Source organism: Pholcus phalangioides, unplaced genomic scaffold, assembly GCF_987345545.1.
Source record: "Pholcus phalangioides strain wild (caught in Gottingen) unplaced genomic scaffold, Ppha-v1.0 ptg000017l_1, whole genome shotgun sequence".
Taxonomy (NCBI): domain Eukaryota; kingdom Metazoa; phylum Arthropoda; class Arachnida; order Araneae; family Pholcidae; genus Pholcus; species Pholcus phalangioides.
The window spans coordinates 52,956,000-52,973,000 of NW_028301610.1; the positions used below are offsets into that span (position 1 = coordinate 52,956,000).

Below are 17,001 nucleotides of genomic sequence, written 5' to 3' on the forward strand. Positions count from 1 at the left end.
TGAACATGTTCTAAAAACATTTTCATGGGACCCCCACAATCGTGGGGCAGGCAGGGCTCTATTGGAAGACTGTTGGTTCCAAGCTAAACTATGGAGGGGCTATGAAATTCTTCACAGGAGGTCAGTCAAAACAGCCCATGTCAGCCGGGCTATAGATTTGGTGGAGTCCTGCGATATCATTTGGAAATCAATTTCCTAAACTCTTTTTAATAAGTTAGTCTGTTACTTGCTGAATTAAGGGGGCAACTGCGAGCGCGCATTCCTCTTGCATAAGGCAATGTCTGACGAAATTTCCCGTGGATTGAAAAACACTAGTAAAAGTAAATCCTTCGACAGCGATGAAACAAATCTTAAAATGAAAAACATTACGCCTAATTTCAATAAATCTATCGTCAGTGTTCTGAGCGCTAGCGAGTCATGCATTAATGCACCTTATCTCGCAAAATACCTGTCACGTGATCGTGGAGAAAGGAATCAAATTGCCCGTCCGGGGCATTGCGTGGCTGCGGCAGCTTTCTATCCATCAAGACGTGCATAAAAATTCCCGTCTGGAAAGACGCTCTTGTGACATCAGCCTTTATGTATTCAGTCAATTGGCACATTCCCCCCCCCCCCAAAATGACTAGTGGCCTGTTGCAAGTTTATAGATCACTTCAAGTGACCCACGTTGTTTCACATTTCAAGACCTGTAGCATACTTGAAAATGGAGCTGCAGCAGTTCCAAGTCACTTGTGCGTCCCGCAATAGACTGATTCTTGAGACTCATGATAGTTGCAGATCACTCAAGGAGATCCTCGACATATTTGCATCACTTGATTAGTCCTCGGTGAAGGTTACGCATCCCTTAAGTGGCCCTCAACGTGTGCAGATTACTTGGTCCATTGCTAGATCACTTACCTAACGAATTCATAAATATTTGACCTGGGACACTTACAGATCATAAGTGATGAAATTGTCTTGAATCACTAATGTGACCTGCAGCATTAAAGATTACTCAAGTGATCTGCAGTCTGAGGTTGAGCATTCTTGGTGTAGGCTAAAGAATTTTTACGAAAAAAAACTAAGGCAAATGCCAGGAAATATTAAAATTCCAAATTTCTTTTGACACTATAGGTGTCTTCAGAGGATAAGAGTATCACGCTGACAGTTTCCCACTTGGATAGAGTACTAAATCTTCAAACTCGGTTAGCGTGATACTCTTCCTCCGAAGACTACACCCACAGTGTCGAAATACATTAAAAATTTAATATTTCCTCGTATTTGTCTATTTGTTTGAAAATTAGGCAGTCATCCTAATACTGAATGTGTCTGAATGCATTAGGAATTTAATTTTTCGTCATTTGCCTTATTCAATGTAGATTTTGTTTTATTAGGCAGTCATCTGCTCTTCCGTAAAGCATTTTTATTTGTTCATAGGTTTCGCAACCAGCTGAAGTTGCTGTAAGGCAAGAGGCGGTTCCAAGAAGTCCGACGCCACCAAGCGAGGTAGGGCAGAAATTGTATTATTCAAACTGGTTGCTTATCAAGACATTGTTTGCACCAATTGAAAAATATTCCATGCTATGTATATTCCAAAATTAAGTCATGCGTTCTCCACCTGTGCGCCTTGGAGTCATGTGACCTCAGTTTTATAGATCAAGTTTCTCGGCACATTTACAGATCACTTAAGGGACCCACAGCTTATTTGGACGGATGTCACGAGCGCAATTATCCACGGACTAGGAATTCTAGCCATCGACAGTTCACTGGATTCACCCACGTTAGTTTCACATTTCAGTTCAGATACCTGCAACACTGTTCCAGATCCCTTGTGCGACCCGCAATACAAAAGAAGACTACGCCAATGATAGTTGCACTTAACTGGGGACATCCGCGGCATATTTGCATATCTTTATTTCACCCTCGGTGAACTTTCGCACCCCTTAAGTAATCGGCACGTGTTGTGGGTCACTTGAGTGAGACACTGTACATTCCCAGATCACTTACGTGGCGATTTCATAAATATTTGAGCTGCCCGTGACACTTCCAGTTATTCGCTATACAATTACATTAGTGGTGTTCATAACGCTGCAGGTCACTCAAGTGGCTCACAGCAAGTTCCCAATCAATAAAGTGGCCCTCATTCTTCACCCTTGCTGTAGACTAAAGCATTTTCATTTCTTTATAGATGTCCAAACCAGATGAAGAGATGTCAGTAAGTCCGATACCATCACCCAAGGTAATATTTTTTATTCAAATTGGTTTAAAGATTTCTAAATGGCAATATTCAATAAGCATGCATAATGTTTGAAGTTATTATCAAATGTAAATTAAACTTTATTGAAAGAACAAACTCGCAGACATAGAAAGGTGCTTAAGTTTTTACAATAATTGGTTCAGCCATGGATGCTGAACTTGTGGCCTTTATAATCATCTAATGACATGAAGCCCGATTGTTATAAAAATAGGATTTTTCTCGGCACATTTACAGATCACCTTACACGATGCGGACGCGGGTCTGCCTCTGCTTGTCTTTGCGCTGGGGCACGTTTGCTGTCTTTTCGCCCGCATCTTTGCTCATTTTGTTTTCACTTAGTGAACGTTATAGGTGAATAGCATTTTCTAATATTACTTGAGAAGGAAATTATAGACAAAAGGAAGAGGTTCTAGCTGTACTTAATCTTGGAAATATTTCAATATATACTGCTGACAAGCATGCTGAACTTTTTCGCTGAAATGGTTTGTTCTCTGAACACTTTTAGATAAGGATTGTTTTCAAATGTCTTGATACCCTGTGTCTAAACACTGGTGTTGCATCCTGTAAACTGTGGGGTAACTTGTTGACAAGGTTGACTATGTGCCACTATATGGATTTTAGGACTCGGTCGCTTCGTGGGAGCCTATGAACAATCTATTGGTCTTTCATGATTAAGGAGCTGTAAGCTCGCCGACAGCATTTATTGTATCTGATGTAAGCTGTTGCCTTGAGAATTTGAGGTTACATTGTGATATACACAAAATTTTCCAAGCGAGTGTAAACCTCTCTTGCTGCAGACTGTTTCGTGGAAACCAGCTAATTTAATATTTCTATGTAGAAGTTACTAGCGTTAAGAAATACCTAATTTGAACTGTTAAAAATACAGCGTTTTGGCAGAAACATGACTCGTAAACAAAGGAGGTACTCGCAGCCTGAATATGCAGTTTTCAGGGTTTGTCCTTTTTCGCCAGTTTGTTGTAGCAATGGTTTGCAAGTAATGTGGAAGTAGGATAGTCGACCCTGCCGCAATTACTAGAATGAAACACTTGAGGCTCTTAGTGTAATAAACAAATGCTCGTCATTTTTTATTGTGGAGGCGTATATGTAAAGGCCATGAAGAAAGTTGGTAAATTCTTGTGGCTTGACCCAGCTGACGAAAATTTATATTCGAGGTGCAGAATCAGATAATCAAGAAACCATGACCTATTAGCAGGGATAACTTTGTAGTGGATTCGAAGAGGTGAATGTCATATTTATAGTGTTCAAGAGCCGTGTAGCATAGTGAAGTAATTTTCGCCAATGAGATTAAAAATCAATTTCTGGATTAAATAATGGACATATTTAAAACTACAATATTTTAAATAAGTTGGATGTGTTACCAACGTGGTCGGCAATATTCTCTCTCGGTTCCTATCATCTTATCTCTGGTTAGACGACGGCGTATTACATCTGCAAGAGCAGGCGTTTCCAACCGGCAGATGTTTTGACTGCACTTGCCGGGACAGTTGAAGTGGTAGGATTCGATGGACGTCGCAGCCACCTTGTATTTCAGAGTTTGAAGTTTTTAATGTTTCAGGGCATTGAAATTTTCAAAAGGAAAATAAATGCTTCACTTAATATTAACTGTTAGGTTTCATGGATTTTATTAAATTCAAAAATGACAATTTGGGCAGAATTTTCCAAAGGGTTGCAAGTGAAGTTACCAACCAGAATTCAATATAAATAGGTATGACACGAGAAAATTAGTGCACATTGTCGCCACTCCCGGGGTGATTGTGCCACGTGAAAAATTTTACTGTTTTTCAAAATTAGAAATTGAAAGCTGCGAGGCTACTTTTTTTAGTGAAATCCCAGCACCCTAGGCAAAGCGTAACTGTAAATATGGTATTTACACACGAACTTTTAGGATTTCAATTGATAGAAATTTAAAACAATTTTTTCGAAAATTGTTAATAATTAACATATAGGTAATGTTAAATGTTTCCAAATTTCAAAACAATCGTGTCCAAGTAAGACACGGCAATTTCAACTGCGTACATCTTTCTCAGATAGAAACTGATGGATAGACGTATGTGGGTACATCCTTTGATGAACAAGGACCTTCCTATGGTGTTCAGGGTATTTATCGCAAGTTGAAAAAATTTCATCCGAAATCTTTTGAAAGTAGTCAAAGATGCGGACGAGTTAGACCCGGACCGGGGTAATGTGAATAGCTCCATTATAACCTAATGTAAAAAACTTGTAATGTACGTGCGGAGGCCGCACTTCGTCACATCCGGACCCACACGAACATTTCGTAGTTGCAGGCACTTTCCGCATCGTCTGAAAGGCTCCTTATGTACCAATAGTTGCACACAAAGCGGATGCGGATCACGTTGCACATCTATCACTAAACTACACTGTGCTGCGACACCAGCTAGGAATCACTCCCGAAACTAAGTGAGAAAATGTGGAGGGTACTCTTCAGTCAATTATAAATATTTTAACACATCCCTCATCTGCCGGGACAGGTATAAAATTTTGGCAAGACCTCGGTTCGTGTTGACAAGTGCTTCCTCACTAACATAAGGAAGAGTTCATCCCACACTATGCATTGAATCTTGTAACTCACAATTCACCCCTTTGTACAAGGTGCATAATGACAATCATTCGAGGTGCTTAATGCCTTCTTTAAGCTGTGAAAACTATGGAACTGTTGCTCAATATTAGTCTTCCCAGTAATCGGTAATTCAAGTCCTAGTCACCAATGTGAGATAAACCGCGGAATGTTGAGTGTTCTGTTGTGAAAGTAGGAAATTTTAAATGTCTATGTGCGCGTTAAAAAGACCAAATATTTGAATTATTTACCATGTAATGCATGTTCAAACGAAAAGTTTCATTTATTCAGCATTAAAGTTCTGTTTGACAAAATGATGGAATAGTGGGTAATCTTCTCTGAGTAACTTTGTTACATGCTAAGAAATATAATTCAATGAATCACGATTACAAATTTGTGGAAATTGGGGAAAATATCTTGATTAGAATTCAGATGTTTTTCACATGCGACTGATCATAAAGGGCCAAAAATTCCTGATGCAAGTTTTTCCCTTATCTTGAATGTGTACATGATCATTTTCATGGCTGCCCCATGAAGGTGGGGGGGGGGGCGGCAGGCAGGGCTCTAGCTTGGAACAAATCGTACTTTTAAATTCACTACGGAGCGGTCTAGTGAAATTCCTGGTGAGGGGTCAGACATAACGGCTCTTGAGGCAAGGCTATTAATAGGTATACCATAATTTTTATTCAATTGATTCCCGAATTTATTTTAATTATAAATTAGTAAATTACTTGCTGAATTAAAAGGGGCAACTCCAACCCCATCTCTTTAGCGTAAGACAGTGTGCCCGACATAATTTCCTGTCTCAAAAGAAATATGCACGAGTAAAAGTGAATCCTTCAGCAGCAAATATGCAATAAAATATCAAATTTTAAAGAAAAATAAAATTGGAAAATGTCGATCCTTGTTCCGAGCGCTCGTACGACCCTCATGCAATATACCTAATCTTGCCAAAACCTCTTGCGTGATGGCGAAGCAAGGAATCGAAAACCTCCCGTCCGGGTCATCATTACGCACAATTTCCCGTCCGCATCGCGTCAGCTCTTTTTATTCAAGACCTGTGTAAAAATCCCCGTCAGGAATGACGCTCGTGTGGCATCGGCCTTGAGATTTGTATCGAGAATCGGCACAATCTTTCGGACTTGAATGGCCTGTTGCACATTCACAGGTCACTCGAGTGACCCATGTTGCAGTTTCACATTACAATCCAGAGACATACAGCATGTGTTAAAACAGCTGCAGCATAGTTCCAGATTGCTTGTGCGACTCGCAATACAAAATGAGACGGGACACTTGAGAACAGTGATAGTTGCAGATCACTCGGACATCCGCGGTATTTTTGCATATCGCTTGACTAGCATTCAGTGAAGCTTCAGATCCCTTAAGTGGCCAGCAGCACGTGCCGATTACTTAACTGACCCACGGTGTATTCCCAGATAACTAACGTGGCGAATTCATAAATATTTGAGTGACACTTCTAGATAATTAGTTATTCGCCACACAATTGCATCGCTTGTGATCATAACGCTACAAGTCACGCAAGTGGCCCACAGCAAGTTCCCAATCAATGAAGTGGCCCTAACCTTGAAGAATTAACTACCCTTGCTGTGTAGGCTATAGTATTTTTATTTCTTTATAGATGTTGAAACCAGATGTAGAGATGTCAAGTCCGGCACTTTCACCCAAGGTATGAAATATATTTTTACAGCAGAATTTTTTATTCAAATTAGACTTTTAATTTAATCTGATTGCTTATTGAATAAATTTTATTTAGAATACGTGATGTTTCAAAGTTGAATATCAAATATTAGTCTGTTTTATTGAATTAACAAACGAACTCCCCAGCATAGAAATGTGGGATAAATTTTATACAATGGATTTAGCCATGCATCGTCTAAAAGGCTTAAGTACAAATAGTTGAATTCTTATGCATTTGATCAGTGTGTAAGGGCTCAGAGGGACCCGCAGTTTAGACGGATGCCACAGGAGCGCAATCATCTACCTTGCCTGTGAGTGCAATCTTCATGCGTAGGCTCTTTCGAAAATAGTTGAAACTAACCCAGAAAAAGTGCAGATTTAGGAAGGAATATTTCAAGGTGGAAGACTCTGATGCATATATTTTTTAATACTCAGCAAATTCACTATCGGGAGATTCATGACCTGAAGAGAACATTTTTAATATTTATGTTAACGTGCTTAATGAATTTCAGATTATTTTTGAGTCTAATGTTTTTGGCATATGGGAAGTCATGCATTTTTAAGATTTTTATCATTTGATATTGCAATAACCTTCTATCTTTATTGAAGGTACCTATCGGCTATTTTAGCAACACTTAACTGAGCGGTTATAAGTCTCCAAAAATTTGTTTATACCGCATACTTCGTATATTTACATTATTTTTCTCGATGGAAATGGTTACCCTTGGTATATGAATGTCTAATGTATATTGAAATCCTAATAGTACAAGTTATATGTGTATATATACATGTGTGTTATAAGAAGTTAATTCTAATTAAAAAGTATTCAGAAGCTTCTGCGAGCACTTGTATCACAAACTATACGTTGAGAAACGCTTGTTCATATTGATCTAGATTGTTTTAGCTTGATTTGCCCTATCGACTACGACCCCCCCCCCCCTTTTAAAAACTTTGCGGTTCCTCCATAATAAATTCAGAATAAAATGACTGCCATCTGTCACTTATTAATTTCCTATTGTTTCAATATAAATAAATCGTATATAAATTAGTTCCAAAGATGCATTGATTGTTGAACGTAGGGTTTTTATACGCATGTTGCACAAGATTCGAATCATTATTCATTGATTTCTATGTTACGAACGATGAAGATAAATTTGTTACATATTTCAAATTCTGTAGTGTAGTGGAATCTGTACTTTCACATTCGCTGTGCCTTCAAAATAAGAGCAAGTGTTATTTTCAAATGTCTGACAAATATTATGTCAAGCATTTGAAATGTGCCACAGTAATGATTAGAGATTACTCGTTGTGCATCTGTACTATTTCAACACTCCACTACAAAGCTGCTTGAAAGGTGCAGCTTTGCTACACGGTGCTGCGACACACCAGCTAAGAAACTCTACCGGAAAATGAATAATAGTGAAGGGAACTTTCTTAGTCAAATGTAAACACGTCCCTCATCTGCTGGGGCAAGTGGTCTCAAATCCTGGTGAGACCTCTGCTCGGAGGGACCAACTGTTCCGTCTTCACAATAACATACGGAACAGCTTATCCCACACTGTACATTGAATCTTGTAACCCACGATTCGCCCATCTGCACATGGTGAAATGACAAATCATTCGAGGTGTCTAATGCAGCTTCTAAGCTATGGAACTTTTGCTCAATATTGAAATCTCGCCGATAATCTATAATTATTCCAGTCCTAGTCACCAATGTCAGATAAACCATGAAAAATTAAATGTTCTGATGTTAAAGAAACTGTAAAATGTCATGTGCGTTAAAGACCAAATATTTAAATTATTTACCATGTAATGCATGTTCAAACCAAGTTTAATTTATTGAACATTAGGCATTAAAATACGGTTTCTAAGTTTATCCATTTATTTTAAAACTTCCCTGCGTAATTTTCTTACATGCCAAGAGAATTCAATGAGATATTAAATTTGACCCTTCCCCACGCTATAGCGTGGAACAAATTGTATTTTTTATATTCACTGTGGAGCGGTGTAATGAAATTCCTGGTGGGATCTGTCAAAACAGCCGTTGGGGCTCCAGCTGTACGTATGGTGCCATAATTTTAATTCAATTACTTCCAGATTTCATTTTTATGAACTGGTCAATTATCTGCTGAATTCAAGGGGCAACTCCAGCCCTGTCCCTTTAGCATAAGACTGTCCTGACACCATTTCCTGCTGGTTAAAAAAGTAAACTATTAGGAAATCCTACACAGCAGGGAAAAAACATTGGATAATTTTAAAGTGAGAACTACTCGCCAAATTTCGAGATTTCGATCATCCGTTCTTTCGATCACCACCTTCATCGCGCAAATAACCTTTTCCGTGCTCCATCACGGAACAAGAACCTGTCTAGGGCATCGCTACACTTTTCCGTCCGCATAGTGTGGCACATTTACAGATCACTAGTGCCCCACGTTGCAGTTTCACATCGCTTCAGCATATTCAAAAATAGAGCTGCGAAACAGTTCTAACTCACTTGTGTGACCCGCCAGACAAAAAGGCTTCTTGAGTCATGATAGTTGCAGATCATTCGAGATCCTCGGCGTATTTGCATATCACTTGAGTAGCCCTCAGTTAGATTACTCAAGTGGTCCACCACACATTTCAAAATCAATGAAGTGACCCGCACTATCCAAGTTTCAGCACCCTTGGTGTAAAGAATTTTTACTCAATCGTCAACGAATAAGGCAAATGCCAGGAAATATTAAAAAGTTCCTAATACATTTGGACACCGTCTTGACAGGATAGGAGTCACCCTGACAGTTTCCCACTTGGATAGAGTACCGAATTTTTGAACTCTGTCAACGTGACTCTTATCTTCTGAATACACCCAGTGTGTCAATGCATTAGGAATTTTTAGCATTTCCTGGTGTTTCCGTTATTCGTTGACTGTTTTCTGAGTATTAGGCAGTCGTCTACTCTTCCTATAGAATTTTTATTTCTTAGATGTCGAAACCAGCTGAAGCCACTGTAAGGCAAGAGGTGGTTCCAAGCAGTCCGACGCCAACAAGCGAGGTAGGGCGGAAATTATGTATTTTCAAATCAATTCCAATTGATTACTTATTAAGAAATTTTGTTCATTAATTTTAGAATACATAGTTGAAAAAATTTAAATCAATATTAAGTATTTTAGTGTAGCCATGCGTGCTCAATTTCTGTCCCTTGTAGTCATCTCGTGACCTCGAACCTAATTTTAAAGAAATAAACTTTGTCGGCATATTTACAGATCACTTAAGGGATCCGCAGCTTATTTGGGCGGATTTAACGCTAGCACAATTATCCACGGATGGAGATTGTAGCCATGTCGAAGTTGAGGAGCTGCCAGACGGGCGGTTTTTCGCGCAGGAACCAGTGTCAGATCTTAACTACGGTAACCTTCTGAAAAAATTGTGTATGTGTTGGCAACCTATTACTCAGGGCTGTCATTTCAACCTTTTTTGGGGAGGCAAAGCACGTGTACTCGATAAACCTTTCGTCCGGGGCATCGCTGCCGACTTTTCCATTCGCATAGTGTGGCTGCTCCGGCTTAAAGGCTTGCGTTAAAATCCCCATCCGGGAAGACGCTCATGTGACTAGTGCCCCACGGTGGTTTCGCATCACTTCAGCATATTCAAATATGTGGCTGCAACACAGTTCCAGCTCACTTGTGCGACCCGCATACGAAATAAGACTGCTTCTTGAGACCCATGATAGTTGATCATTCAAGGAGATCCTTGGCATATTTGTGTATCACTTAAGTAGCACTCCGTGAAGTTTCGCATCCCTGAAGTGGCCCGCAACGCGTGCAGATTACTCAACTGACGCACGGTGCATTCCCAGTTCACTTACGTGGCGAATTCATAAATATTTGAGCGACCTGCGACACTTCCAGATAATTCTAGTTATTAGTGACATAATTGCCTCACTTGTCTCCTGCAGCGTTGTAAAGATTACGCTAGTGGTCCAACACTTTTCGAAATCAATGAAGTATCCCGCGCTCAAGGTTGAGCACCCCTGGTGCAGGTCAAAGAATTTTTTACTCAAATAAAACCAAATAAGGCAGAAACCAGGAAATTTTAAATTCCTAATGCATTTTGACACTCATCCTCTGTCTAAATGCAATAAGGAATTTAATTTTTCCTGTCATTTGCCTTATTCAATTTAGATTTGTTCGGGTATTAGGTAGTTCTTAACTCTTCCGTAAAGCATTTTTATTTATTCGTAGATTTCGCAACCAGCTGAAGTCGCTGTAACGCAAGAGGCTGTTCCAAGAAGTCCGACGCCACCAAGCGAGGTAGGGCGGAAATTGTATTATTCAAACTGGTCGCTTATCAAGACATTGTTTGCACCAATTGAAAAATATTCCATGCTATGTATATTCCAAAATTAAGTCATGCGTTCTCAACCTGTGCGCCTTGGAGTCATGTGACCTCAGTTTTATAGATCAAGTTTCTCGGCACATTTACAGATCACTTAAGGGACCCACAGCTTATTTGGACGGATGTCACGAGCGCAATTATCCACGGACTAGGAATTCTAGCCATCGACAGTTCACTGGATTCACCCATGTTAGTTTCACATTTCAGTTCAGATACCTGCAACACTGTTCCAGATCCCTTGTGCGACCCGCAATACAAAAGAAGACTCTGGAGACGCCAATGATAGTTGCACTTAACTGGGGACATCCGCGGCATATTTGCATATCTTTATTTGCCCTCTGTGAACTTTCGCACCCCTTAAGTAATCGGCACGTGTTGTGGGTCACTTGAGTGAGACACTGTACATTCCCAGACCACTTACGTGGCGATTTCATAAATATTTGAGCGGCCCGTGACACTTCCAGTTGATTCTAGTTATTTGCTATACAATTACATTAGTGGTGTTCATAACGCTGCAGGTCACTCAAGTGGCTCACAGCAAGTTCCCAATCAATAAAGTGGCCCTCATTCTTCACCCTTGCTGTAGACTATAGCATTTTCATTTCTTTATAGATGTCTAAACCAGATGAAGAGATGTCAGTAAGACTTAACTGACCCACCGTCCATTCCCAGATCACTTAAGTGGTGAATTCATAAATATTTGAGTGACCTGCGGCACTTCGAGATAGTTCTGGTTCGCGACAATTACATCACTTATTTTATAACGCTGCAGGTCACGGAAGTGGCCCCCGCTCCAAGTTTGAGCACCCCTCGGTGTTGGCTAAAGAATTTTTACTCTAAACAAACCTTCAACAAATAAGGCAAATACCAGGAAATACTGAAATTCTAAATTTTTCGATATTATCGGGTCTTCAGGGGATAAGTGTCACGCTGACAGTTCCCCGCTTGTTTGAAGATTTGGTACTCGATCCTTCGGTCAGCGTGATACTCATTCTCCGAAGACGACACCCAGTGTGTCGAAATGCATTAAGAATTTAATATTTCCTCGTATTTGCCTTATTCGTTGACGATTTGTGTGAGTATTAGGTAGTTATCTACTCTTCTGTAAAGAATTTTTATTTATTCGTAGATGACGCAACCATCTGAAGTCATTGTAAGCGAAGAGGTGGTGCCAAGAAGCCTGACGCCACTGAGCAAGGTATGGCGGAAATTGTTTTTCAATAAATTAATCAAATTGGTTGCTTATCAAAAAATATTTATTTTAGAATACATAAGTGGGAATTATTGATATATTGTAGATGTAGATTGCAATTGATTCTGCCGAAGCAAAAAGGGTAGTTTCCGGCTCAATATCTAGACACCATCTATTTGAAAAATTTATTTTACCGTATAAGCCGCACTTTCTGCTTTGTCGGAATTTGTATTTCTCGCGGCGAAGGACGTTGGGACGCAGATGAGGAAAATAATCACCATTAAATTTAAATTTCTACAGTGGGCCACATTTTGCTCTTTCTGTCGGGATTTGCATTTCTGGTATGGGGTCATTGGGCGTAGTCAAGTTACTAAGTTACTATTTAAAAAAATTTCAACGCTACAAGGGCCTTAGGGTATGTCAATAGTGAATCGCTACTCATTTTATCGCGGCTGAAAAAAGATCGTGAAAACTGATTGGGGCGGCCATAGCGCGCCCGCCTACCTGCTTTTACCTGCTTTAACCGGAATGAATTATTTCTTTTTCTCGCTTGACCGGCTCACCGCTTGCAGTTTAAAACGGGTACTTTCCTCTAAAACTTGTAGTTCGTTTTATAGTGGAATAGTAAATCGACGGAGTTTTTGTAACGACAATTATCGTTATTACTAATCATTGATTAATTATGACATAATAAAAGCGAAATCGTTAATCATTAAGTAATTAAGGAAAATTAACAATTACACTAAATCCAATTGGAGTTTTGTGTCGATTAATTATTGTTAATACTAATTGTCAACTAGTTATGGCATATAAGCGAAATCTGTTATTAATTAAAGGTCATTAATGGTCATACTGAATCCAACGGAGTTTTTGACTAATAATTATTGGTAATACCAATCGTTAACTAGATATAATATAATGAAAGCGATATCGTTGATTAATCATTGATGCTAACGATTATACTGAATCCAACGGAGTTTTTGGCAGATGACAGCATTACACATAACAAGCATTACACAGAAACAAACTTTACGTCAGATAGCACTACACGCACATTCCCGCATGTACCGATTCGTTGGGGGGTTCCGCGGGGGGGGGGGGGGTGTGTGTGCATGTGTGGGTAGCAGTAGTAGGTAGGGGCTTGGGATCCATGATGATCTTAACTCAGCCACCTCGTTGGGCAATTTGCCTGTTGTGGCGTTGTATTTGTATTATGACGCCTAATTGTTAATACTAATCGCTAATTAGTTGACATAATAAAAACGATATCGTTAATCAAAATACCATTGGAGTTTTAATCGTTAATTAACTAATTAACTAAACTAAACTAAACCACGATCAATAATTAATCAACTAATAATCAGCTAATTAATTAATTATTGATCGTGATTTAGTTTTATCGTTAATTATTTAATTAACGATAAAACTAAATCAAACGGAATTTTGGAACGATTAATTTTCGTTTTTCTAACCGAAAATTGTTGTGGCACTAAACGTGAAATCGCTGATTTATCAATTAACTATAATTAGCGATTACACTAAACCCATTGCAACTTCAAGGAGAGTCCTATTCATTTCATGTACATTCGTCATTCTTTCATGTTTGAATTTTATGATAAATATTTTTTGTTAACAAAAACACACACAATAGATCCCTACGTGATAGCTCCATGATGCCAACTGCTCATGCAGGCAGACGCTCCCGCGAGCGATGCATTATAACCACCACCGGCTAGAATTGCGCGGGATCATCTAGTCTTCTACAACTGCCGCGGATAAAGCGGGAAGCGGTGCACTATGGACGTACCCTTACACGCGACTCCGGACCCGCAAGCCTTTTCACACGAGCACAATTCGTTTTCATCCACATCTTCAGACATCAGTTTTCACCCAGTGAACGCTGTACGTGGATAGTGTTTTTTTATCTGGGGTTTAATTCCAAGTTTCACTTTATTTCAGAATGAAATAACATTCCTTTTGTTCATTTTTGAACCTTGAAATTTTTAGATATAAATTGCTGGCAGGCCCTTACACATGACGATGTTTCTCACTAAATGGGATGTCTTATAAGGAAAAGGACTAAAATCCATTTGTGACAAGTCTAATTGTAACAGTGTGTATATAAAAACCAGTACAAACGCCGACACACCTTCGTCAAGATCCCTATCAACTGTCAAATAATTGCCCAAAGTAACAGATCTGTAACCGTCTGATGGTGGAAGTGGACCTACTAGGTCTATGTGCACATGATCGAATCTTGCAGAGGGCAGGTTAAACATCTGCGGTGAACTGCGAGTGTTTGTTCACTTTACATTTTTGGCATTGGGCACATGACCTTGTCTATTCTGCAACATCTTTCAGCATAGAAGGCTAGATGAAACGTTCCTGGATTAGCTGTTTTGAAGCATGGATACCAGGATGAGATGGGTTGTGAAGGAATGTGAAGACTTGACGGCGCAGTTTATGTGGCACATGTGGGCGAACACTTCCGGTGCTAGTGTCGCAGATAACATGTAGAGGGTTACAGTTCGAGTGATTTCCAGTGCAGCTGAGTCTGTCTTCATCAGGTTTCGAAGCTCTCCATCTTCTGCCTGAGCTGTAGCAAGTTCTGTGTGGTTCGGGCATTGGAGATTAATTTCATTGATGCGGGACAGTGTCAGCGACTACATTGCTAGAGCCAGAAATGTGTCGGATGTCAGTACTGAACTGTCCAATGTAGTCCAGATGCCGAAGTTGGCGAGGAGAGCAGGAATTGGAATTCTTTTGAAAGGCGTATACCACTGGACGGTGGTCTGTGAAGATTATGAAGTTGGTGACTTTCAGGTAGTGGCGAAAATGTTGAACCGCTGAATATATACCCAGGACCTCTGTCAGAGGTAGTTACATTCGGCAGGCTTCAGTTTGCGAGAAAAGGCCAAGGGCTGTAAACCAGAATTTGTGTGACTGAAGAACAGCACCTATAGCAACGTTAACTGTAACTGATAGCTTATGATCGGGAGAGTATGTTAGTGCAGCAGCATTGGCTAAATCTGATTTCGACTTCTCGAATGCTGCGACAGCAGAGTGTCCAAGGAGGTCGTTTGTCGTTCTCGAATCTTTGAGGAATTCATGTAGCTTGAGTGTGTGCAGCTTGCGTGAGGAAACGTCTGTAGAAGTTGAGCATTGCCAGGAAACGTCTCGAAGTTTGACTGTCTTGGGTTTTGGGAACTCTAACCTGGACCTTCTCTGGAAAGGGTTTCACTCCGGTCGAAGTAATAAGGCATCCTAGGAACTTCACTTCTTCCGAGTACACATTTTGGTGGGTTGAGTTGAAGACCATGATGTTTCAATCGAGAGAAGACTTGGTGTAGATGTTGAACGTGTTCTTCACTGATCAATGCTTTCAGGAGATCGTCAAAGTATGGGACGCAGAAATAGTCCAAAAAGGATTTGGTGCATGAATCGTTGGAAGTTTTGGCCAGCCTTGTGTAGTCCAAACGGCATGCAAGTGTATTCAAACAGCCCAAAAGGAGTAGACTGCTGTTTTTGGGACGTCTTCTGGATTCACTGGGATTTGATGATACGCGCGGGTGAGATCTAAAGTAGTGAAGATCGTCTTGCCATGAAATGCTTACGTGCGGTCTTGCAGATGTGGCACTGGATAACGGTCGGGCACAGTAATAAAATTCAAGCGACGGTTATCTCCACATGGACGCCATTCGCCGTTAGCTTTGCGAACCATATGCAGAGGACTTGCCCAAGGCAATTTTGGTCGAATTATTCCAGCTGACATCAGATTCAAATTATTTTCGAGCTATCTTCAACTCGAGAGACGGGCTCCTAGGTTTGCGAAAGACAGGGTGTCCTTTAGTTTCAATGTGGTGATATATTGTCAAATTCTGCTTTGTTGGATAGTTGAGACGGATTGGTTATCTCCGGATACTTCGCGAGAACTTCATGGAACCGAGAATCACCCAAAAGAAGACTGATGGTGGTTGACGACAATTGAGAGCTAGGTGGTTTGCCAGAGGAAGAAAGGTTAGTGTTACCATCAATGAGACTATAGTTCTTGGCATCAACTAATAGGTTGAAGTGTTGCAGGAAGTCGATCCCGATGATAGGTTGTACGTCTGCCACGATGAATGTCCATGTGAAGGGACGGCGTAGTTTCAGGTCGAGGGTAAGTCTTTTAGTGCCAAAAGTTGGAATTTTCGTGTCGTTCGCGGCAAATAGAAGAAAGTCCGCTGGCGTTTTGGCTTGAGGTACGAAGTCCTTCGGGAGCACAAATATCAGCACCAGTGTCTATAATAAATTTTGTTTTCGTAGTCTGGTCGGCCAGAACAATTCTGTCAATATAGCGATCGCTGTAGCTATCAAAAATATAAAATGCTAAGATACACTGTGGTAAGGGAACCCAATTAAGAGTTGTAATATTCGGTTTACTTCCAGGAACAGTGTCTTGCTGAAAAAGTGTCAGTAAGAAATAAAAATTCTGCAAGAATGTAATTGGTATGATATTTACTCGTATACAAAGTTAAAAGCTTCCATATTCAATTCGAGGCTTGTGATAATGTTGCTACACCTTTTGTGCCCAGGCCAACAACTAGATGCATGATCAGCCGGAGAAAGCACGAATATCGGAGTTTGCTGGATTAGTTGTAGTGAAATTTGCGCCCCTCTGATCCAGCGCCCACTTTTGCTACAATTGCTACACAACTTGGGGCCCTAAACTCTATTTCTAAAGTTCGAACTGATCCAATATCGTTATTAGGATGTAAAGATCTCCTTTTCTTATTACTGAATGTTTCATTTTAATATACAGCAACTATGTAATTTTTCGGTTTCCTTTCCGTTTTTCTTGTATTGGAGTAAATGGAACCAATGAATATACCCTAACATCGTGCTTACTTGTATTGCCTTCAAC

At 40.1% G+C, this 17,001-nt stretch overlaps 1 protein-coding gene across 21 annotated transcripts in view; it reads left to right on the forward strand.

The window, feature by feature from the left end:
- LOC149074111 (uncharacterized) overlaps positions 1 to 17,001 on the forward strand; it is a 235,467-nt gene that overhangs the window by 148,133 nt on the left and 70,333 nt on the right. For 15 of the 21 annotated variants that reach the window (XM_089246127.1, XM_089246131.1, XM_089246145.1 and 12 more), the window contains 6 exons: positions 1,417 to 1,485; positions 2,168 to 2,218; positions 6,472 to 6,519; positions 9,495 to 9,563; positions 10,753 to 10,821; positions 12,036 to 12,104. In XM_089246127.1, the coding sequence (XP_089102253.1) occupies positions 1,417 to 1,485; positions 2,168 to 2,218; positions 6,472 to 6,519; positions 9,495 to 9,563; positions 10,753 to 10,821; positions 12,036 to 12,104 (375 nt within the window). The remainder of the gene's footprint in view (positions 1 to 1,416; positions 1,486 to 2,167; positions 2,219 to 6,471; positions 6,520 to 9,494; positions 9,564 to 10,752; positions 10,822 to 12,035; positions 12,105 to 17,001) is intronic. The other 6 variants (XM_089246138.1, XM_089246130.1, XM_089246129.1 and 3 more) reach the window with 6 other exon arrangements.